The following is a 24,795-nucleotide window of genomic DNA, read 5'->3' as shown; positions in this document are numbered from 1 at the left end:
GTGAACCTGCTTCTGCAGGGGGGTTGGACCAGATGATCTCTAAAGGTCCCTTCCAACCCCTACCATTCTGTGATTCTCTGATTCACACTAAATCATGAAGCACCCGCCTGTAGGAATGAGTAGTCACTTCTCTTTTATAAAAACAGAGATTTCCCATTAAAATCAGTGAGACTACTCTAAAACAACTGCTTAATAACAGAAACCATCTACATTTTTTACCTCATAAAAAAATAAATGTAAATTTCATCAGTAGTCTGGGATTGAATCATTGAATGGAACTATAAATTGCTTTTGGCACACAGTCTACTGCTCTTACTATTTCCAAACACCACACAGCAGTGCCTTAAGATAAGTTCAGGGAAAGAAATTATCCTCATCCCTGTGATCCAAATTGGGAAGGAACAAAAAAGATTAAATAACTTTCCCACTGCCACTCAAGGAGACTAATGACAGAAACAGAAATACAACAGTTTTCTGAAGTTCACGTTCTGTTGCCTACAAAACAAATTCAAGCTTAGTTAGATGGTCACTGAATCTTACATCACTGTATAGTAAGGACATGTCTCTGGCATGGTTCAGTGAAGGAGTATCATCAGATCCAATATACTGGCCTTTCTCAAGGTTAAATGTTTCTTTGTATTTCAGCTACAAAAGAAAAACAAACACAATGTTAACTCCACAGGAAAAATAAGTTATCCCAACTAGCCCACCTATTACATTAGTTTGCTGTTATGTTATCATATGTTCAGTAATGTTGCATAGTACATTCCAATCACTACAGTGCACAAGGCAAACATCATCTGGATGTCACACTCAAAAATCATTACCTAAACATCTTGATCATGATCAGCAATCACAAGCTAGTACACACCAGGAGCTCCACTAGCACTACACAACTAACTGCTCAATTTTAAACCACTCTGAGCAAAATTGATGTAAACTCTAATTATGGGATATGTTATCTTCTCCTACAGAAATATGCAAAATTATTTTGGACAGCGATAATGTGTTGTTCATTTACACAAACTTCTTACTAAACTCGTTTACCCCAGTAAAAGTCAGTTATTAATGAAGCATGCATATGGACACACACACACATAAGGCTAAACACACTATGGTCAAGGCAGTTAAGTCATCTCTAGTAATATAACAGTCTCCATTTTACAACAACAAAATACATACATCGCTCTGATTGACAGAGTTGATCTTTGCCAAAACGATGTCTGGAGTGTCAACCACACTGGTGTAATTGGAAAAGTTATCAAGGGCTTCTTTGGTATAGGCTCTCTGCAAAGAGAGGAAGTGTTTTGTTAAACACTGTGCACAAGGAAGAGCAGCTAACTGCATAACTGCTGAAATGCTGGCACTTACCTTATTTATCAATTCTTGTGCATTCTTAACTTTCTTGTGTTCCACTGAATCCAGAGGAATCCAACCACAGCCACGAAGCCACTCCAAGTCAGATTTGTAAATATTCTACACCAGGAAAGACATTAAAAAAGGAAAGAAATCCTTTAATTCAGGATGACATTTTCAGTCCTGCATAATGCAGACAATATACTTGGACCAAACTAAGAAGAAATCACATATGCAGCATCACTTACATCACTTTGCAGATCATAGGCCTTCCTTGCCTGAATACAATCATTCTGGTCAGGATGGCAGGTCCACTCGTGCAGGTATTGGCGGTACTCAACATCACTGACCAAGTTCTGACCTTCCTTTGCTGCCACAACTGACACCATATCTGGAGGGATGTGGATTTTGGACTTGGTCTTGTGGTAGTCTGATTTGTACAGCCTGTCATTCTGGATCTCGCCTGCGTGCTCATACCACACCAGCTTTGGATCGTCTCTCATACTGGCAACTCCAACATAGTGGCCTCTCTGCTTGACATACTCAGCTTTGTATTTAAGCTGATGGAAGAGGGGAGAAATAGGTATAAAATCAGCACTGACTATTTTCACCTGTGAACATCTATGATTTGGTCAGCACAAGGAATGGATGAGGCAGAGGGTTGGGTTTTCAGTACATGGTCAGACAAAAATATGACACAAACAGCACTGTTACTTTGCATAGTCATTCCATTCCAAAATACATAATTTTCTAGACAAATCAGCTTCTGTTGTTCAGGAAGCAGCATTTTAAACATAAGAGGAAAGCTTTGTTAGAGAATGTTGGCTAAGAAGTGCCTTTAGCCTCAGTTCTGTAACAAATTTTTGCAAGAGATTATTTGAGACTGTCTGAAGAGTGGGTGCTCATTTAAGGCATTTACACCATCCTTTTGAAAGGATCATTTCTGGAGAAAATGAAGATGTAAAGAGAATTTGACCCTTCAGCACTGATATCTGTAACACCCATAACAACAAAGGTGTCTGAATTGTTTGGAGGACAGCAGACTTCACGGGTCATGAAAAGTCTACTAAATATTACCTCTAATTTGTAAAGCCTTTAACATTTCTAGGCTTCCCAGCACACATCTTTCTAATGAAAAACATTATTACCTCACTTTGGACATCACTTGAGTGTTTGGCATGAGAGATCTGCACCGTATCAGAAGGCAAGAGGTAACCAGTGGCTTTTTCTTTCTCCCAACTTTCCTTGTATAAGTTCTGTGGAAAAGAATAGTGAAGAGGAATTCAACACTGCTATAATGTCAGTTATCACCACATATAAGTAACCTCTATTAAAGTGTAAAGATAATAAATCATTCCTTTAGGATGTTCTTAATAAGAGAAGTTTTCTAAATTCCTTAAAAGAGTCATTAACATGAGTAGAAACTGTCAAAGAGAGATGACATACCTGATTGAGGATTCTGGCTGCCTCCCGGGCCATATCTAGCTGTGGTGTATCTGTCAGAGTATAATTTGACTTGACTTCATTCCATGCTTTGTGGTATTTGACCTAGAACACAGAAAGAAATTACTGCCTTGCATTTTACAATTGTCTTTGCAAAATTGGGAAACATAGTAAGAGAACCCAAATTTTATGCATGAAATAATACATCAACTTCTGAATTTGCAAGACTGAATTTGTCAGGTATGACACATTAAATATATACCCAAAGGGACGGGGTTTTCTAAGAAAGGAAATGATACAACACAAGAAATGATGACATTTCTCAGAGAAAACTTTGAAAACTTGCTCCAAGGCAGCAGGATGGATGGGGAAGAATCTTCAGAAGTCAAAGTTACGCTGCCTGTGTGGTCTACAGGGATGTAGAGACAATAGCCAGGCAAAAAAGGTCTTTGAATCAGGTCAATAGATTTCAAGCTTTTTAAGAGCAAATCTCTTTGTGTAGTGTGATCTTTATGTGAAGGCAGCATTCTGGCATCTCCTGAGCACAGATACGTACCCTGAGCCATGGACATGCCCAGGACATATGAGTGTGGCTGGCTACACGGCCCTTTGCCATTCAGTTCAACCTCATCATTGTTACTGCCAACCTTTAGCCAGTGTTTGAATTAATGTGTTTAATTAGGCCTGGTCTTTAAAAGAAGCCTACAGCAAAAATGAAACACAAACTCCTGAACTTAGAGGGGGCATGTCACTTTGTGTTCACAGACCAGCCTTCAAAAACATAAAGAACGAGGAGGTGACAACACACCAGTTTTGCTCATGTTTGTTGTTATGCAGTAGGTAACTAAAATGTGTAAGTTCATATCAGCCTAAGTGAGAAGGATGAAACCTTATGGTTGCCAGAATGCAAGTGGCTGTTGATGTGTCATGTTGTCAATGATCATCAATAACAGCAGCCAAAGAAGGGACTGGTTACAGAAGTAGCATTGAGTTTTCACACATCTGGGAAGATATTATTCTGCCTGAGGAGCTCCCTCTCTCATGAATGATGGAGATGGGCTAGTGAGGCTATTCATCTTTCTGTCCTCCACTCACAGAATTCCCAGAGACTGATCAAGGATTCTTCTGCATCTTTCCCTACCATTTAAACACACAGACCAAGCATTTTCTTCTGCATTTTTCCCTACCAATTAAACACATAGATCAAGCTATTAACCCAGAAACATGCATCAAGCTTACATCACTCAGGATTTGTCCACTGTTCTTGGCTGTGACATAATCAACTCTGTCTGCCACTGGAGTAAACGGAAGAGTTTCAACTTTTGTACGGTACTTCTTCTGTACAAAGGAAAAGATGAGCAGTCAGATTATCCTGGAATATTTTATAGCTAACACAGCAATTCTGAATACATAGACAAGGCAAAGAAAGTTTACATGGTGAGAAAAACCCCCCATACACAATGAATGCTGTGGAGATACCCCAGATGTACTTTTCAGTTTGAAAAATAGCAATACATTTAACCACTAAACCCAGTTTAAATTGCACGTGGCCTCTAGCAAAATGTAGTATTGAAAACGTTTTTGTTACCTCACTCAAGAGATCTCCAGCGTACTTGACGTGGTTCATTCCAACTGAATCATTTGGCAACCATCCAATACCCCGCAGCCATTCTAAGTCAGCTTTGTAAACAGCCTAGGAGAACAAAACAGGGTCCACATGCTGTTAACCACAGTTCCTTGTACAGTTGAGCAAGGCTCATAAATAAGGGCACTTAGTTCCAATGGTTAGAAAGAGAGCAGTAAATCCAATATGAGCAGTATGTCTGAATTTACCCCACTTCAGATTTGGCAGTATATAACAATGGCACATACTTTGTGCTCGTAATGAACAGCAAAGCCAAGCCACTGAGTTCAGTAGAAGACTCCCACTCCTCAGAAGGGAAGCAGACTAGGAAGAGGCATTACAACAAGAAGTTAAGCTTTCATGTTAACTTACATCACTCTGAAGATCATAGGCTCTCCTGGCCTGGATGACATCATTCTGATCTGGAAGACAGATCCACTGGTGCAAGTAGTGACGGTAATCAACATCACTGACCAAAGCCTGACCGTGTTTAGCTGACAGGATAGATAGCATGTCTACTGGAAGGTGGCACTGTGTCTTCCATTTGGCAAAGTGTTTCTTGTATTCTAGTTCACTCTGAACTTTGCCTATACCCAGGGCAAAGTTGATTTTTGTATCTGCTTTTGCATTCGGTACCCCAACGTAATGTCCTTTCTGCTTCTCATGGTCCAGTTTGTACTTATACTGGGTAAAGAGCAAAGATCACCATTACTAACAGTTATCACGAAATAGCTCTTAAACAATGCGAAAAGCCAGATGCCTCTGCTGACACTTACATCACTGGCAATTTCCCTGGAAGCTTTGGCTGCCTTGATTGGGATTGCATCCGCTCTCAAATCATAACTCGTCTTCAAGTCATCCCAAGCTTCTTTGTACAGTTTCTGAAAAGACACCAAAAGGTCACATGTGTGCTAAATATCGTGTCATACCACATGTTAGGCCATGAAAGAAACACAGTCTACTGCCATTTGTTTGCTGAAATACTGTGAGATATTTCTGTGCACTAGCCCTGCTCCTGGCCATAAACACTGCTGCAAATCTGACTCCCTTTCAAACATGTACAGCACCTCTAACACCAGTTTTGCAACACATACTGCATAGAAGGGTGCCTGATAAAGTGCCTCAGGCACTTGTCCATTTCAACACAATGCTATCTCAACCGTGCATGATATTAATGATCCTTACACAGCTGTATGCAAGCATTTAAGATGTTTAAATACTTTAAGAATACTCAATAAAGGAAAGGAGGTACAAGCCCTGTATGAGGACAGACTTCACTGGGAGATTCTATGCAATAGCATAGAATGTTAAAATTCACAATGTTAAAATTGCTATTTGACAGACATTTAGAAAGCAGGCTGATACACATACCTTGCTAAAATTAACAGCATTGGTCTTGGCTAGGTTGATTTCAGGTGTGTCAGGCATGATATGGATCATAGTCTTGTCCTTTTCCCAGGCTTCTTTGTATTTTGGCTGTTAAAAGAGTTCATTTTATGGTATCAGTATTATGGAAATTCTCTTGTGGATAATATAAAATCCCACCAACCTCTCCTCTAAAAAATAAAATGCCTGGGAAAGCATTAAATGTGACTTGAAAACACCACTGACTGCTGTTATATTTCAGCAGTGAGGCTTCCCTTGAACTGCTTACAGCTTCAGAAAAACTCAAAAGACCACTGCAACGTACAATGCTGACTTGCTCGGCGTTGGCTTTGGCCAGGAGAACGTCTGGAGAATCAACCACGCTGGTGTACTTCAGGCTCTCGATAGGTGTACGGTACACGTTGTCACTCAGCAGATCCTGGGCATTCTTCACCCTCTTAACATCTGGAGAGTCATTGGGCAACCAGCCAATTCCACGCAGCCACTCCAGGTCCGACTTATAGATGGCCTGTGTCGGATACGGTTGGAGAAGGAAAACATAGTGCTTAAAGTGACTGTCTTGGTTACTTTAAACTGTACAAAGCAGTTTTAGAAAATGTCAAAAAGCCTAGAGCTAGGATAATTCTTTCATATACAAGACGTATTCAGTGTCATAAGTAAAATGTAATCTGGGAACAACTGTATCTTCAACAACACATTCTAGACATTGTGAGGTGAGACAGAGGGGACACAACCGAACAGAATTGCTGTTAATGTTGATGAGTATTAACATTAACAGAGTCTTCCTGGCCCCTCCAAAATACTTATTACTCTAGTCACTTCAACAACTTACAAGTCCAAACAAATAACCAAGCTGCCCACAGGGAAATCTGACAAAAAGAAGGAAGAAAACAGTTACAGAGGTAACGGAGACCAGAGTTAACTGGCATAACTCCTGAAGTGGTATCAGGCAACATTAGTTGAGTTTTAACTGAGAGAATCCTTCAACAGGGAACATGAATCTCACTTCCAAAGCTCATAATTGAAATGGAGGAACAGTGGCTGATGCTGACTGATAAGCAGCAAAGCCAAGTGAGGAAACTGGTTGCACTGCTTCATCCTGCTTTGAAATCATCCACTAAAACATCTCACCTGATATCTTGCATCATTTTCTTGCAATTAAATAAATGTACAAGTTAACTCAGATAAAAAGGACTAGTAAGATTTTGTGATTCTGTGCACAAGGCTATATTGAACAACAACAGCAATAACTATCACATGTCTACCCATACTCACGTCACTCTGCAGGTCGTAGGCCTTCCTTGCATGGATCACATCGTTCTGGTCAGGAAGGCAGGTCCACTGGTGAATGTACTGGCGATAGTCCACATCACTGACCAGGCTCTGGCCCTGCTTGGCTGCCTGCACGGACATGGCATCCACCGGCATGTGCACCTGGGCCTTGGAGTCGTGGTACGCCTTCCTGTAGATGCGGTCGTTCTGCAGCTGCATGGCCCGTGCAGCCCACGACAGCTTGGGGTCGTCCTGGGCACTTGGGCACCCGATGTAGTGCCCTTTCTGCTTCTCATGGGTCTCTTTGTACTTGTACTGCAAAGGCAGAAATAATGTAAGCAGCCACACAACACACAAAAGGTTTTCAGCTTCTCAAGCTGTCAACCCACTGAGATGAACTTCACTCAGTTCTGCAGAGCTGCACACAGGAAGAGACAAGACACAGCAGCCACACCAAGACAAGACTGTACCTCGCTAGCAATGTCTCTGGAAGCCTTGGCGTGTTTGATGGAAATGGCATCAGCTCTTATGTCATAGCTTTTTGCCTTGGCCTCGTCCCACGCCTTCTGGTAATGTTTCTGCAAACAAAATTAATCAAGCTGGTTACACACAGCCAACACTCTCCCATACCAACGTCTGTTCTTACCACTTAGTCTGGAAGAAAAACTACCACATCCTTAACTTAACAAAGCTTCACACACATGCTGATTTGTTCCCTTACGTTGCTGACGTTGAGAGCGTTGACTTTGGACTGCAGCATGACGGGAGTATCGGCAGGCACGGAAATCTGAGTCTTGTCCTTGTCCCAGGCTTCACGATACATACGCTAAGGAGAGAGCAAGCACAAGGGCATCTCACTGTGGGGAAATGGAAACACTGGGAAGCACCCACCAGCGGCAATTCTTTAGTAGTTCAGACTTCAGGTTGTTTCCAGTCAGCCACTCCCATGGCAGAGATTCTACTCTCAGCCACAGAGTGAACAACTGCCATCACAGAAGGGAGAGGGAAGTGGCAGGGCAGCTTACATCACTGAGCTGCAGAGCGTTGATCTTGGCCTGGACGACGTCTGGAGAGTCAGTAATGCTGGTGAACTTCAGCTCCTCGGGCCGCGTGCGGTACAGACGCTCGTTCAGCAGCTCCTGGGCTTTCTTGGCTTTGATCACGTCCACAGAACCTTCTGTCAGCCAGCCGATGCCTCGCAGCCATTCCAGGTCAGACTTGTACACGTTCTACAAATGAAGCAGGAGTCACTGACATTGGAGACACACCTTTAGGTATAGAGAGGTTTCCATACAAGGCTTTCCCCAAGATTCAACTCCTACAGTTACACAAGCAGTTGTCAGACTGTGGCATACTGGGTCCTTTCAACACGCAGCTAAACACATGGTTTGCACAGCAAAGACATCACTGATGTAGCAGGGCAGTCTGCCTAGTGAAGATACAAACTGAAGGAAGTCATGCTGTCTCTAGTTGCAAAGGCAACTACAGACTAGTCTGACTGGACTATCTCCAAGTATAACGGGAGGATAAGAAAATTCCTGAGCTAGTGGGCTTTGAAACAGATATCTCCAAGACACTATGGTTGCTAGAAACCACATGTTTCTGCTGGCTCTGCTGAGATATAAATTCAGCAACAGATGACTGGTAGTCAATTAATTTATCCTATAAAAGCCCAGTTCACTTCTGAGGGGTGGGGATTCGTACACAGTCTTCCTTGGAGCATGTCTGGAAATTCCTCCTTTGAGTGAGGATGTCTCTCGAGGTTACCCTCTGGAGCTGAGTGAGAGTCACCCACTGTCATCAATAGGGGTAAGTAACATCATTCTCTATGAAATCAGTAATCTCTACAAAATAAGTAAGCACTAACAATTAATCAGCAATCACTGGGGTTGGACTAGATGATCTCTAGAGGTCCACTCCAAGCCCTACCATTCTGTGATTCTGTAAGCTAGCTTTGATGTATTCATTCAGTTCATAATATGTAGTAGCTACGTTGCCTACTTACACAGAATACCTCTATTTTTATTCTGATTGGGACTGTATATAAAATATATTTCCAGTTCCAGTCATACCACTATTGTGTACAAATAAAACTCTATTTTGCTTATACTTCCTGACTTTGCCATCATTATCCTGCAGGTGGAGGGACAACTGGTCTTTTTAAAACACGCGATACATGCAGGCAAGTCATGCAACCTGCAAGCAAACATTCCGCTGTAGATACAAAAGCCACCAGAAACGTACATTTCCCTTACATGTGAACTGCCAGGAATATTTCTGGCACCCAAGATGAAAACATTCCTGATTTGGAATGGAACATGCAGATCAATTAAAGTAGACATAGCAGGACTGACTGACTGTCAGCTCATGTGTGTGTCTTTGAAAGGACACTTGATCAGTCACGAAGGAACAGAGGCTCAATGCTACAGCCACTTCCACTCACATCACTCTGCAGGTCGTAGGCCTTCCTTGCATGGATCACATCATTCTGGTCAGGAAGGCAGGTCCACTGGTGAATGTGCTGGCGATAGTCCACATCACTGACCAGGCTCTGGCCCTGCTTGGCTGCCTGCACGGACATGGCATCCACCGGCATGTGCACCTGGGCCTTGGAATCGTGGTACGCCTTCCTGTAGATGCGGTCGTTCTGCAGCTGCATGGCCCGTGCAGCCCACGACAGCTTGGGGTCGTCCTGGGCACTTGGGCACCCGATGTAGTGCCCTTTCTGCTTCTCATGGGTCTCCTTGTACTTGTACTGCAAAGGCAGAAACAACGTAAGCAGCCACACGTCACTCAGCGCAACCAATACACAAAAGGTTTCCAGCTTCCGAAGCTGTCAACCCATTGATGCGCTTCCCACAGGTTCTGCTTCAGCACAGGCAAAGCTCAGATCCACCCCAAAGGCAGCCCCTCAAGCTCCCAAAAAAGGCATTTCCCAAGTCACCCACAATTTATAAAAAACAAGTCTGGCTTTCCATAACACTCATCAGCGATGACAAATGGTGCTGGAGCAGACACCTGGGTGATCTGTAACGCCACCCTGAGCATCAGTCACACATCACATCTTTACAGAGAAAACGTTTGATAGTGATGATTACAGCAACTGCAAGAGATATTGCAAGATGTGGCACTGAGGCACATGATTCAGTGACTTATGGATTATGGGTTCATGGCAGTGCTGGGATAACAGTTGGACTCGATGAGTTTAAAGCTCTTTTTCAACCTAAACGACTCTTTGATCCTATGAACTTGGCAGCAACTGAACTGCTGCAGCCCTTGCCCTAATCAGCTTTATATTGCTGCTCGGTGTGTAAAAATTCACGCTTTGTTACCCAGCACTGAGCAATCTCACAAACATATCACATGTCCTCTTATTCAGAGCACTTCCTAATAGCCAGCTTCAAATTGTAGAGACAAAGAAGTGCTTAGAGTAGGCTTTAGAAAAGCAGAGGGACACGAAACAGTACATTGACCTAGCTAACTGAACTTCACTCAGTTCTGCAGAGCTGCACAAGGGGAGAGACATAGCAGCCACACCAAGACAAGACTGTACCTCGCTAGCAATGTCTCTGGAAGCCTTGGCGTGTTTGATGGAAATGGCATCAGCTCTTATGTCATAGCTTTTTGCCTTGGCCTCGTCCCATGCCTTCTGGTAATGTTTCTGCAAACAAAATTAATCAAGCTGGTTACACACAGCCAACACTCTCCCATACCAACGTCTGTTCTTACCACTTAGTCTGGAAGAAAAACTACCACATCCTTAACAAAGCTTCACACACATGCTGATTTGTTCCCTTACGTTGCTGACGTTGAGAGCGTTGACTTTGGACTGCAGCATGACAGGAGTATCGGCAGGCACGGAAATCTGAGTCTTGTCCTTGTCCCAGGCTTCACGATACATACGCTAAGGAGAGAGCAAGCACAAGGGCATCTCACTGTGGGGAGATGGAAACACTGGGAAGCACCCACCAGCGGCAATTCTTTAGTAGTTCAGACTTCAGGTCATTTCCAGTCAGCCACTCCCATGGCAGACATTCTACTCTCAGCCACAAAGAAAACAACTGCCATCACAGAAGGGAGAGGGAAGTGGCAGGGCAGCTTACATCACTGAGCTGCAGAGCGTTGATCTTGGCCTGGACGACATCTGGAGAGTCAGTAATGCTGGTGAACTTCAGCTCCTCGGGCCGCGTGCGGTACAGACGCTCGTTCAGCAGCTCCTGGGCTTTCTTGGCTTTGATCACGTCCACAGAACCTTCTGTCAGCCAGCCGATGCCTCGCAGCCATTCCAGGTCAGACTTGTACACGTTCTACAAACAAACAAGGAGTCACTGACATTGGAGACACACCTTTAGGTATAGAGAGGTTTCCATACAGACTGTGATGTACCAGGTCCTTTCAACACATAGCTAAATGTGTGATTTGCACAGCAACAATCATACTTTTAAACATACTTGCTCTATGCAGACAAGTGGGGTAGTCAGCAAAGCATTCTGCAAGGAAACTGCAATAAAGCACTGTACAACAGACCTAAGAGCCATGGTTTCTATATTAAATGCCAGGAATATTTCTGGGCCCCAAGATGAAAACATTCCTGATTTGGAATGGAACATGCAGATCAATTAATGTAATCATAGCAGGATTGACTGTTAATTCAGGTGTGTGTGTTTGAAAGGACACTTAATCACTCATGAACAAACAGAGGCTCAATGCTACAGCCACTTCCACTCACGTCACTCTGCAGGTCGTAGGCCTTCCTTGCATGGATCACATCGTTCTGGTCAGGAAGGCAGGTCCACTGGTGAATGTACTGGCGATAGTCCACATCACTGACCAGGCTCTGGCCCTGCTTGGCTGCCTGCACGGACATGGCATCCACCGGCATGTGCACCTGGGCCTTGGAGTCGTGGTACGCCTTCCTGTAGATGCGGTCGTTCTGCAGCTGCATGGCCCGTGCAGCCCACGACAGCTTGGGGTCGTCCTGGGCACTTGGGCACCCGATGTAGTGCCCTTTCTGCTTCTCATGGGTCTCTTTGTACTTGTACTAAGAAATGTAGAAAAGAAGTATTACAAGAAATAAAGATTCTGGGATGAATTTGCCATAATATCACATTGCTACTGATCACACCTGGTTTTTTAATGTTCTGATTATATTCATTTAGAGTTTAGAAAAGTCAAGTGCACTCTTGCAAAATAGCTTTGGCTTATTTTCACTGTACTTCAAAACCTGAAGGAAAGTTGTAGCAAGGAGAGGATTGGTTTGTTTTTCCTAGTGACAAGCAATAGAACAAGAGGAAACTGCCTCAAGTTGCACCAGGGGAGGTTCAGGCTGGATGTGAGGAGGAATTTCTTTGCTCCCAGGGCTGTCAGGCATTGGAAGGGGCTGCCCAGGGAGCTGCTGGAGTCACCATCCCTGGAGGGGTTTCAGAGCTGGGTGGGTGTTGCACTGAGGGCAATGGGCTGGTGGGTGATGGGGCTGGGACAGAGGCTGCACTCCATGAGCTGAAAGGGCTCTGCCAGCTGAAATGATCCTATGACTATATGATACTAATACTATCCATTATCAATGTTCCGTTTGGAAAACATTGTCCACTTTCTTTCTGCAATGAATTCTCCATTAGTGGGCTTTCACTATGAACTTGGTGCTTTTTAGTGTCATACATAGCTCATTACTTCAATATTGATTCTCAAGCTAATTGAAAATAAATGTAAAAGAAGAACATACATCACTTGCAATATCCCTTGATGCCTTTGCACTTCGGATTGGAATTGCATCAGCTCTCATGTCATAGCCCTTCTTTTTGGCCTCTTCCCAGGCTTGTACATAAAGTTTCTACACAAAAGAAGACAGAAAAAGGCTTCTCAATATTCTGAAAGGTGGAATTGCTACATTTCATAACTTCTTCTTAAAATTTGTGATTAATGCACGTTTACAAGAACTTTATGGTTAGAGAAATGCTCACTTGGTTTTTGAGTTTCTGTTCCTTTAGCACTTGTTTAAATGGCTACTTACATGGCTAACATTAGCTGCATTGGCCTTGGCTAACAAAATAGTCGGTGTGTCAGGCATGACGTGAATTGATGTTTTATCTGCATCCCAGGCCTCTGTGTACAGACGCTAGGAGAGAGGAAAACATCCCTTTAAAAAGTTTCTTTATGTGTGTCATGATGGAAAGACTGCAAACTTGAAAGCAGCAGATAGCAGAAATATATTCATGGTACAAAAGTAGAAGCAGAAAAAGAGATATATAACCAAACTAATACATTTCTCCAGCATTTTACCAACTGCCAAGAGTAGCTCAGGCAATACTCAAACCTAGTTTTTACCCTAACATAGCAAAGCTTCGTATCAAACAGCTCAGGAAGACTTTGCCCTTCCTCATTATTACTCAGACTAGGTTGGCACAGCAATAAATTGATGTAGGATTGCTGGGAAACTGCTGTAGTAAGAAACTTATATTACTCTGCCATATCTTTATGAGATGTTTGATTGATGTTGTTTGTTAAAGAGAGGGAGGAGGTACCTTGTGACTTTCATCCTCCAGGTCTGAGATCAACTGCAGAGGCTTCCCTTTCAGAGAACATAAGCTATTCCCACACAACCTGTTCATCATGCAGTATGACATTCTACCAACAATACATCATTATAGCAGCTGCACTAAAAGCCTCAGTGTTCTGCTACATCCTATTCTACAGCAGGGTCATGGCACCACGGCCTCTAGACATACCCTGACACCTTGCTGGAACACTGTTTCTGCAGGTTTCACAGCATTGCCTAAGAACAGCAAAAAGATTTTGCCTCTTGTGTCAAAGATGAGATTTTTGTAGTGAAGTAGCATTCAGAAAATAGGAAAAAAACATACCAAACAAACACTTAAAAAAAAAGACTTCAGCTGAGATGGAAGGCAGGGAAATTCACCAAAATTCTTAGTGTTACTCTTGAAAAATATGTGATTCAGGAGATCTTTTTTCTAGGCATTTCTACTAAGCGTACAGTTCAGATAAAGCCCAGAGACAGAGTTTTGCTGTGCAAAGGCTGAATTTGGACATTTTCTAAGTCCACGATGAAAGTGTTCAGTCTTATTTTGTATTTTTCACCTCATGAACAAGTTCTATCAGTTACCAATACCATTGACTTTGACAAAAAACAACCAAACACCCCTCACCTTGTTCATTATCTCAGCATTTTGCTTGGCTAAGACCATGGCCAAAGAGTCTGTCACACTAGTAAACTTAATTTGGTCTGCTGGTTGACGATACTTCCTGTCACTCAGGATTTCACCAGCTTTCTTGGCTTTCTCAACTTCCAAGGAACCAATGGGAACCCATCCAATACCTCTTAGCCATTCCAGGTCTGATTTGTAAACAGCCTGAAAGAAATGGGAAAGTCCATTATATCTGTGCAAATGTGATCAAATATTGAGTATAAATGAGCACACCTAAGTCTGTATGAACGATTCTGTGTATTTCTGCACAGTAGCAGGATTTGGTTTAACAAACAACTGTCATTTTTGAAGACTTGGGAAAACAATTGTTAAATAACAATAATATTAGAGTTATTGAAGAACTCTACAAATAGCAGAGTTACACAGGAATTACACCTCAGGCTAAGGACTGAGAAAACAGGATTAAACATAAACTGGACAACAGAGTATTAAACATTTCATCTCTATCAACATGTCTGATGCAAGCAACTGAAGTGTAAAAATTCCCTTGTACAAGACCCAGTATTTGTACTAACAAATGTAAGGATTTACTCACATCACTCTGCAGATCATAGGCCTTCTTAGCATGGATGACATCATTCTGGTCCGGCAGACAGATCCACTGATGCAGGTAGTGCTTGTAATCAATGTCGCTCACCAACCCTTGGCACTTCTTGGCCAACACGATCCCCAGCATGTCCACTGGGCTGCTGAAGTGTGTCTTTGTCTTCTCAAAGGCTTTCTTGTACTCCCTGTCACTCTGGATCTTGGCCACATGCATCGACCACATCATCTTCGGATCGTCCTCGATGTTGCGGGCGCCAATGTGGTGGCCGAGCTGCTTGCGGTAGCCTTCCTTGTATTTGTACTGAAATAAAGCAGGTTCATACTTACATGGTATAGTTATAAATTAACAGATGTTTCTCACAGTTTAACATAACCTTTACTATATTGTTTGGCAAAAATATGATCCAGATCTTTCTACTGTTTTATTAATGTTCATATTAAAAGCATTATTCCACGTATCATCCCTGATTAGTGCATCATACTTTCAGTTAACTAAACATTGAATGTAGCATACTAACAAGCTTGATATTCTACATTCTTTTAGTATTACCATTAAAATATAAACTTCTTTTAAAAGCTTATTGACTCTATGATAAATGATTACAAAACACAGTGATGGACATAGTCTGAATTGGTCTTCATACTAACAGTTTAGGAATCGATGTCAGAGAAACAAGGACTATAAAAAACATAATCCTCTGTCTTAGTGATGTTGCCTCATCCAAGCAGCAAAACCTGTCAGTCTTTGAACAATTTTGCCCTGTTTTGTATACAGACATCTTCAATTTTAATATGGCACTTTGATAGGACCGTCTTTTCCCTCAGGAAAAGGCAATAATTTAGAGCTTTTAGACTTTATTTACCACTATATCCATTTTGAGGAGAGATATTAAAGTATTTCTTATTTTGAATCAGAAATTGATTTGACAAACACTGACAGAGACTTATGCATTGATCATCCTACTTAAACATCCATGGACATCAATGGAACTATTCCTGGGGACAGGGAAATAATCTTCATATTCATTTATTACTGTGATAAATACCTGATGCATAAAAACACTGGCTGTCTGTTCCTTTCATGTACTGAAGCCCTGCAGTAAAATCACTGGACTTCATTATTGTATAAGCTTCAGGTATTACATTAACAGACAATGGGACAAACATTCTGATTATTTTCCACTACCAAATCCAAACAGACATGAAAAAACCCTGCTTACATCACTGGCAATCTCTCTGGATGCTTTGGCAGCTTGGATAGGAATGGCATCGAAACGCAAATCGTGACCCTTCTTCTTCGATTCCTCCAGAGCCAGCCTGTACATTTTCTGTGAGAAAAATATTCACAGTTTTGTTTCAAAAAGATCCCAAAGAATCACACTTCAGTTAAGCACATATGTGTAGTAAAACAAATTAAGTCCCTTAACAAAACTGTTAATGTTCAGACAGCTTAAATATCTCAACAAAGCTCTATCTTCTCCAGAAAACAAAGAAATGCAGATTTCAAAGACCTTGTAATTGTCCTGTAAATGCCTGGAAACTGGAAATCATTTAGAGAAGGTAAAGAAAGGAATATCCTAAAAGTTAAATTATTTATTTCCATACCTTGCTATAGAAATGATTTCTCATTTATGGCAGATAATGTATTTTAAAGCCCAATTTGATACCCAAAAGGTAAATTCTAGCAAAATAACAACTCTGCTTTTAGCAGTAGTTTGCAATTTGTGACCCTGAACAACTGGACAATTTAAACTAACCAATGCAACACTGTTATACTATTAATCAGAAGTCAGAGATGAGAAAATGATACTTGTCAGAAATCCTTTCATTCTCTCAGCTCTTCAGTTTTACTCACCTGACTGTACTGCAGTTGGTTTTGTTTAGCCAGCAGGATTTCTGGCGTGTCAGGCATGACATGAATCGTGGTCTTGTCTTTATTCCATGCTTCAGTGTATAAACGCTAAGAAAGATCACAGGAAGAGATTGATTTTGCATTCCTAAACAAGTTAATATCTCATGAATCAGGTAAAACACAGAGAGCACTAGGTAAAACTACAGAAAATACAACGTGGGTAAAGAGTTCTATATTTAACCACGTATTTAACCTTTGTTAAAAAGAGAATTTACCTCAGGAAATTTAACACTTAAAAAACTGCAGTGTTACTTTAGGAATAATGAATAAACCAAAGCATTAGTACTGCTTGCTCCACAGACATGTCAAAGAAAAGGACAAAATGGAATATGCAGAATGTCATGGCAAGGTTGAGTTTTCCATTATCTGGCCTAATGCTTTTAATTGAAATGAACAGAGCACACTACGTGAACTTCACAAGTGATGCTGATCGTTGTATTTCTAGTCCTCCAGGGTTTAGGCAGACTGCTGACGTGTTACCTAATCAAATCAAGACTCACCTTGTTCATTGTCTCTGCATTCTGCTTGGCTAAAACCATCTCGAGAGAATCAGCGACACTAGTAAACTTGATTGTGTCCGGAGGCTGACGGTATATTTTATCACTCAAGATCTCTCCTGCCTTCTTGGCTTTTTCAACTTCCAAGGAACCAATTGGGACCCAACCAACGCCTCGTAACCATTCAAGGTCAGACTTGTAGTAGTTCTATCAAGAAAAAACAACCCCCAAATCAAACCACAAGTTATTCTAACGATAGCATTTACATGGTGCATCTTTTGATAGTTGAGGAACTTCACTGTCAACTTTCAAGTAAAATAGTTTCAAAGCTACATAGAAAATCTTACGATGTGTTGGTCTGGTCCTCCTATGTAAAATAATTTCAAATATCCTCCTCACCAACAAGTAAATTCAAAAGAGCTTACATCACTCTGCAGATCATAGGCCTTCTTAGCATGGATGACATCATTCTGGTCCGGCAGACAGATCCACTGATGCAGGTAGTGGCGGTAATCAATATCGCTCACCAACCCTTGGCATTTCTTGGCCAACACGATCCCCAGCATGTCCACTGGACTACTGAAGTGTGTCTTTGTCTTCTCAAAGGCTTTCTTGTACTCCCTGTCACTCTGGATCTTTGCCACATGCATCGACCACATCATCTTCGGATCGTCCTCAATGTTGCGGGCGCCGATGTGGTGGCCGAGCTGCTTGCGGTAGCCTTCCTTGTATTTGTACTGGAATAGATGTCAAGACATTCTATATCACCTCTCAATATCAGTTGCTCATATTAAACATTTTCAACAAGAAACTCTCCAAATTTCTTTGTAACCTACAGTACAAAGAACAAGTTGTCAAAGCAATGCTGGGGCTAATAACATGGATTCTCCCAGGACATTTTTGAGGTCTGAGTTAGAACCCTAAACAGAGATTTAAAAGACAGGTTTTTGGAAAAAAAACCCTTCACAAATATTAGTGACAAATAATCCTCCCATTAAATATAGTTAATCCTTACCAGGTATAATAAAATACATTCTGTTAAGATTTAATTACAGATACAGGTTTATAAGCTCTAAAACTAAATGCTGGCAGCATTATAATTGTCCTTACAACTTCTCAACATTTAGTTTTCCTATTAAGTCTTTACAAATGGGTAATAATTTGCTTCCAGACATCTATTATTTGAGATAACAGTTTAATTGAAATGCCTTTTGCAGAATCCAGGTTGCAGAGAGATCTGATGTCACCTCACAAAGAAACATGAAAAGTAGTTTCTTACATCACTGGCAATCTGCCTGGAGGCTTTGGCAGCTTGGATGGGGATAGCATCACTTCTCAAATCATAGCCTTTCTTCTTTTCTTCTTCCATTGCCTGTTTGTAGAGTTTCTAGACGAAGAATTAAACAACAGGAGTCAATGGGATTTGTTCCATATATCACATTCTATGCAAAATAACTGCTTGTAAGTAGATTTTTTAACATTCTGTTGAGATTTTCTCTAACTCAGCTTCATGTAACTTTTCTAAGTCAAAGCCTCAGATCAGCTGTGGATGCAAATTCATTTCAAAGGAAGACTTTTGTTAAATACATGAGCTTTCAGTAATTTAAACAACATAACATTGACTACAGTTTTAAACTATTCTTCCATACAAGTGGAGCAAAACACACATTTTAAAGCCACCACTTACTGATGTGAATTTATTTGCCTAAAACTGGGGTCACTGCTCTGCAGAATTTTGCTGGAAATGACCTTTTTGGTATTTCCAGCATTGGAATTAATTTCATGTCTTCCCAACAGTATGCACCCTGGCACAAATGACTCCCAAAAGTTCACTGGAGATGCACTACTTCTTCTGGAGTTTATTCTGAGTAGAGATCACTGTTGTTGGTATTCACTACTGTACCAATATGCAAATGATGTTTTTAAAGCCACAGTTTTGAGGATAGATATTAGAGGTTAAAGAAACCAGTACCACCAACTGTATAAGGTTGTGTAAGTACTGATGATCCAGTTGTGAAACAGACCAGTTACATTTGGAGAGCTAACACACTCACCACACTGTAGTTTTGCATGTTCTGCTTTGCCAGCGTGATTTCAGGTGTGTCAGGCATCACGTGGATTTGGGTCTTGTCTTTGTCCCAGGCCTCAGTATACAAACGCTGCAGGAGAAATAATGCATGTTAATGAGCAGAATAAAATGGTGACCACTTAGAGCTCTCCTAAAACATAAGAAAAACTACAGATTTATACTCCAAGTCTAAAAAACTCTATTCCGTACATAGCAATGAGATTTTATAGTCACTCCTCTAGACACTTAACATCCAGGTTAAGTATGAGTAACCTAGAAAGAAGGCACAGATAGCCTATCAGACATGTAAGATCTAGTTGCTAAGAACAAGGCCTGTTTGAAAAAGGAAATGGTTTTACTGACAAGCAGGATTGAGATCAGGGTCACGGATTCAGAAGAACTCCTACATTTTGAGGACTATATTGAATCATTTGAAATACAGGTATTTGAAAGACTGTCCTAAATCAAGTAGTTTATTAATCACTACATTACTAGATAAACTTCATAAGTTATTAGATTTATTAGACAATCTTAAAAATCAGATGAAAGTTAGCTAACACATTATGAGATACATAGTAGAGTATGTGCAAAGCTTTACTATAGATAATTCCAAATTAACTTAACTTGGAAGATGTTATTAAATCAGGACTTGCTACAAATAAGTTATCTGTTGAATACCAAGAATGTAATTGCAAATCTGCACCAGTAATCCTGACCTCCAGGGTTTAGGCAGACTGCTGATGTGTTACCTAATCAAATCAAGACTCACCTTGTTCATCGTCTCTGCATTGTGCTTGGCTAAGACCATCTCGAGAGAATCAGTGACACTAGTAAACCTGATTGTGTCCGGAGGCTGACGGTACACTTTATCACTCAAGATCTCTCCTGCCTTCTTGGCTTTTTCAACGTCCAGGGAACCAATTGGGACCCAACCAATGCCTCGTAACCATTCAAGGTCAGACTTGTAACAATTCTATCACAAAAACACAAAGACATCTGTCTTATTAATATTGCCAATCAAGCATTTCACACACACAATGTAACTAATGCTTACATTTTGAGAGTTGCGTTTCCACTAGTTCAATCTGCTAAACAATCTCTGTTGGCAACCTAGATCCAGACCTCCTAATGATCTTCTGAGGTACTGTTGACTCAAGAACATGTTGGGGAATGGTCAAAGAGTAACTGGGTTATAAAACCCTCCTGACTGAAACTCAGTATAAACTTTTCCTCCAACATTTGTTTCCAACAAATAAATGGTCACCTCCTAAGAACAGCAGGTCATAATTTAAACCATTTTCTCAAAGACAGAATCACGAAATTCTCTCCAATAAAGCCATGCAAACTAAATAAAAGTCATACTGGTCAATTTACTTTTATCTTCATTTCATCTGCATATATATTATTCAGGTTGCCTACTATGAAGGATTATGTGCAGCCAATTCTACTGTTTACCTAACTGATAAGCTGTACGTAAACCTTCCTAATCTTCTTTCCACACAGATTCATTCACTCCTGAAAATCTTATGACTTCTCTTGGAAATAGTGAATTAAACCCAATGTGAAAATGTAACAGGTGAGAAAGATAGCTCAACCTTCTACAGTTTATACTCCAAGGAAATTACATACTCTTTAGAATTCAACCACTTTTCAGGAGTACTCACATCACTCTGTAGATCATAGGCTTTCTTAGCATGGATAACATCATTCTGGTCGGGCAGGCAAGTCCATTCATGGAGATAGTGCTTGTAATCAATGTCGCTCACCAACCCTTGGCACTTCTTGGCCAATACAATTCCCAGCATGTCCACTGGGCTACTGAAGTGTGTCTTTGTCTTCTCAAAGGCTTTCTTGTACTCCCTGTCACTCTGGATCTTGGCCACATGCATCGACCACACCATCTTTGGATCGTCCTCGATGTTGCGGGCGCCGATGTGGTGGCCGAGCTGCTTGCGGTAGCCTTCCTTGTATTTGTACTAGAGGCAAAAACATGAACCCTGAGTTGCAGCTCTGTTTTCTTTACATCCCTAGCAGTCCCTCTGTAACAAACTCCAGAAAACTTTGCATCTCAAACCACAGAGACTACAGAGTGAAAAGTGCTCAGCTCATGAACTGCAGTGTAGAGCTACAAAAGGCTTCCTGTTACATTATCCGCCTGATATGCCACATGTTAAGAGTCACTACTCTGCAACTCAGATTCAAAAAACCCCATATTGTGTCAGCACCTGAAGGGAAACAAATATCACCAATGCAAAATATCTGCTAGTGACCTTCAACTCTGATACCCAATAAACTTCTACACAAGCTGTTCCAGAGATAAAATATGAGAGGATACAGACACAGAATTGGAAGCTTAAACAGAGACACCAAACACACATCTCAGGAACACTTCTTCAGAGTGATATATAGCAAAATAATAAAAAAACTATTCACTTCTATATGGCCTTTATTTTTACAATGACATTTAGTTGGGATTTTCTTCCTAATGTCCAGCTCAGCTGTGTATCTGGAACCTCAGGGGCAAGCACACTGGCAGTACTGAAGAGAGGACAACACCTCAAAACCCTTTCTGTTTCACTTGAAGATACTGCCACAACACCAGGAGAGAGGCTGCTGTGGATCATGTGTTTTACTCCACACATATAAAAGGCAAGGATAGCTACAGGCACACCCACCACAACCACCATGGTAATGCACAAGCTAAATGGTAAGGACAGGTAAGAGCTGTGCCAAATCCATTGCAATGAGGCTGCAAACCCTGGGCTTCAACCACCAGCACCTGGCAACTGCCCAACAGCATGTGCTGCCTGAGGCTCCCCTGTACTCACATCACTTGCAATGTCTCTGGAAGCTTTGGCAGCCTTGATAGGAATGGCATCTGCCCGCATGTCGTAGCCCTTTTTCTTCTCTTCCTCCATAGCCAGCTTGTACAGTTTCTGAAACAGAAACAACCATTCCCCTCAAACAACCCTTCCTCACGGGCACAGATGGGTCCCAGCCCAGGGACACAACCCCACCTCCAACACCCACCTCACTGTAGTTCACTTTGTTCTGCTGGGCCAGCAAAATACCAGGTGTGTCTGGCATAATGTGAATGCTGGTCTTATCCTTCTCCCAGGCTGAGGTGTACGAGCGCTGAAAAGAGGAGCACAGCCTCCCGTGAGATCACACATGGCAACAAGGACAAACACAAAACTAGGTGCTCCTTTCCTTCAGGTTGCAAGCAGAAAGAAATCTCACCTGGTTCATAATCTCAGAGTTGTGCTTTGCCAGAACCATGGGCATCGAGTCAGGAATGCTGGTGAATTTGATGGTGTCTGGGTGCTGACGATACTTCTTGTCGCTCAGGATGGTGCTCGCCCTCTTGTTCTTCTCATCATCCAGGGAACCAATTGGGGACCAGCCAATGCCCCTCAGCCACAGCAGGTCTGACTTGTAGACATTCTGAAAGGACATTCAAGGTCACAAAGCAGCTCAGTAACCTCCTCTCTCCATGCAACCACTCCTCCTACCATGCCAAGCTCTGCCTACCAAAATGTAATCCCATCAGTCATTACTAAAGGGATTCCCATTAAATTCATCTCCAAACAGCCTGGCTCTTTGTGCCTACAACTGCACAAGCAGATGATAAGCAACTTTCCATCTTCTTAGTGTCCCCAGTAAAGACCTTGCCCATATGGTATGCTGCTTACAAAATGCTCAAGGCAAGACAGGACTCTGCTGTGCCTAGAATGTGACTTCACATAAGATTCACCTCTGTCTTTTCTCAATACCAACTCTCAGCTACACAGTACGGACACAACACAGTCTCAGTCTCACAGAATCAGTCTGGATTTAGGCTCTCCACCTGAAAATTCTCCTATAAACATACAGAACACAACAGAGATGTCAGGTTCTGACACAGCCAGTAAGAGACAACTTACATCACTCTGAAGGTCGTACACTTTCCTGGCTTGTACCACATCGTTCTGGTCCGGCAGACAGGTCCACCGATGCAGAGGGTGCTTGTAATCAACGTCGCTCACCAGCTCCTGACATTTCTTGGCCAACACAATCCCCAGCATGTCCACTGGGCTGCTGAAGTTGGTCTTGGACTTCTCAAACGCTTTCTTGTACTCCCTGTCACTCTGGATCTTGGCCACATGCATCGACCACACCATCTTTGGATCGTCCTCGATGTTGCGGGCGCCGATGTGGTGGCCGAGCTGCTTGCGGTATCCCTCCTTATACTTGTACTGTGCAGGGGTAGAGAAACTCTGTGAGTTTCATGTTGGCTCTTCTCCCTCCTCACACTGTTCTGCAGCAGCCCCTGAGCAAGAGCATTGCTAATGCAGCCTGGCAACAGCACCACATCAAGAGGAGTCTAAGCACAGCAGGTCCCCCTCTGTCCTATGCTTCCATCCCACCCCTGCACCAGGCTACAGGAGGTACGTGAAGGACCAGACAAACTGCAACCAAGCAAGCCTGGGAGCCAGGAGTGATGCTGGCCAGCAGTCAGGGTCTGCACACAGCCCAGCTCAGCAGCCACTGGGAAAGCCACTGTACTGCCTCAGCAGAACACTTGGGCCTCCTTTTGCAGAGCCCTGACTGCACTCACCCACACAGTCCACAGCAACTGACACCCTCCACTGGACCAGGCTCTCCTGCACACTGCTCAGGAGTCCTCTCAGCCCAGTGTGTACCCTCAGCTGCAGGCTTCAGCCCCTGAGCTTGGGACTTGACAAGTGCGCCATCACACTTTTTCAGCAATATGCATGTCAAGGGCATAAGCTTGAAAACCAGATACCAAATGAACAAAGGGAACTTTGTGACTGCTGCCTGCTACAGGCCACCCAGGCAAGGAGAGGATGATGTTGACAAGTTTTTTCTTCAACTGTAAGAAGCATCTCACTCACAGGCCCTGATGCTAAAAGGTGATTTTAACCAGTCAGACATCTGTTGGAAAAGAAGCCTCATGAATTGCCAGCAGTGCTGTAAAGTACTGGAGGGTATTAAGGACAACTTCTTTGTACAAGTGATGGGGTCCTGACCAGAAAAGAAGCACTGCTGGGCTTGTTGCTTAGTAATGAAGAAGAACTTATTGAAAAGGCCAACATTCAAGACAGTCCTGGCTGCAGCTGTCATGGTCTGGCAGATTTCCCAGCCTTGAGAGGTACAGAGCAAGTAAAATTAAAAAACCTCAGGAAGAGAAGCTATCATCTGGTTAGGGCAGTGGCAAGTAGGATCCTTTGGGAAACTGCCCTCGGAGATAAAGAAGCAAACAAGACCTATAAGGTACTTAAAGACATTTTACTTGGGATGCAAGAGTTCTCAATCTCAACATGCAAGAATTCAAGCAGGGCAGGCAAGAGGCTCCACTTGGCTACACCAAGACCTCTAACCAAACAAGAACACAAACCCAAAGTGCATAGGCACATAATCAGGGATATACATCCTGGGGAGATTATGGGGATATGGCTGGTGGGTAC

At 42.3% G+C, this 24,795-nt stretch overlaps 1 protein-coding gene across 1 annotated transcript in view; it reads right to left on the bottom strand.

The window, feature by feature from the left end:
• Positions 1-24,795, bottom strand: part of NEB (nebulin) — a 138,406-nt gene that overhangs the window by 53,274 nt on the left and 60,337 nt on the right. Inside the window, exons 53-89 of the mRNA XM_062005209.1 lie at positions 23,251-23,562; positions 22,568-22,771; positions 22,358-22,462; positions 22,156-22,263; positions 20,992-21,303; positions 20,097-20,300; positions 19,314-19,418; positions 18,539-18,646; positions 17,685-17,996; positions 17,263-17,466; positions 16,706-16,810; positions 16,071-16,178; positions 14,840-15,151; positions 14,245-14,448; positions 13,092-13,196; positions 12,804-12,911; positions 11,811-12,122; positions 11,185-11,388; positions 10,881-10,985; positions 10,635-10,742; positions 9,525-9,836; positions 8,107-8,310; positions 7,803-7,907; positions 7,552-7,659; positions 7,085-7,396; positions 6,114-6,317; positions 5,795-5,899; positions 5,200-5,304; positions 4,796-5,107; positions 4,388-4,492; positions 4,039-4,137; positions 2,803-2,904; positions 2,505-2,612; positions 1,605-1,916; positions 1,372-1,476; positions 1,183-1,287; positions 541-645 (exon numbers count right to left, since the gene is read on the bottom strand). Of these exons, the coding sequence (XP_061861193.1) occupies positions 541-645; positions 1,183-1,287; positions 1,372-1,476; positions 1,605-1,916; positions 2,505-2,612; positions 2,803-2,904; positions 4,039-4,137; positions 4,388-4,492; positions 4,796-5,107; positions 5,200-5,304; positions 5,795-5,899; positions 6,114-6,317; positions 7,085-7,396; positions 7,552-7,659; positions 7,803-7,907; positions 8,107-8,310; positions 9,525-9,836; positions 10,635-10,742; positions 10,881-10,985; positions 11,185-11,388; positions 11,811-12,122; positions 12,804-12,911; positions 13,092-13,196; positions 14,245-14,448; positions 14,840-15,151; positions 16,071-16,178; positions 16,706-16,810; positions 17,263-17,466; positions 17,685-17,996; positions 18,539-18,646; positions 19,314-19,418; positions 20,097-20,300; positions 20,992-21,303; positions 22,156-22,263; positions 22,358-22,462; positions 22,568-22,771; positions 23,251-23,562 (6,453 nt within the window). The remainder of the gene's footprint in view (positions 1-540; positions 646-1,182; positions 1,288-1,371; positions 1,477-1,604; positions 1,917-2,504; positions 2,613-2,802; positions 2,905-4,038; positions 4,138-4,387; positions 4,493-4,795; positions 5,108-5,199; positions 5,305-5,794; positions 5,900-6,113; positions 6,318-7,084; positions 7,397-7,551; positions 7,660-7,802; positions 7,908-8,106; positions 8,311-9,524; positions 9,837-10,634; positions 10,743-10,880; positions 10,986-11,184; positions 11,389-11,810; positions 12,123-12,803; positions 12,912-13,091; positions 13,197-14,244; positions 14,449-14,839; positions 15,152-16,070; positions 16,179-16,705; positions 16,811-17,262; positions 17,467-17,684; positions 17,997-18,538; positions 18,647-19,313; positions 19,419-20,096; positions 20,301-20,991; positions 21,304-22,155; positions 22,264-22,357; positions 22,463-22,567; positions 22,772-23,250; positions 23,563-24,795) is intronic.

The sequence above is a fragment of the Colius striatus genome, chromosome 11, assembly GCF_028858725.1.
Source record: "Colius striatus isolate bColStr4 chromosome 11, bColStr4.1.hap1, whole genome shotgun sequence".
Lineage (NCBI taxonomy): Eukaryota > Metazoa > Chordata > Aves > Coliiformes > Coliidae > Colius > Colius striatus.
This window is presented reverse-complemented; position numbering and strand designations above follow the sequence as displayed.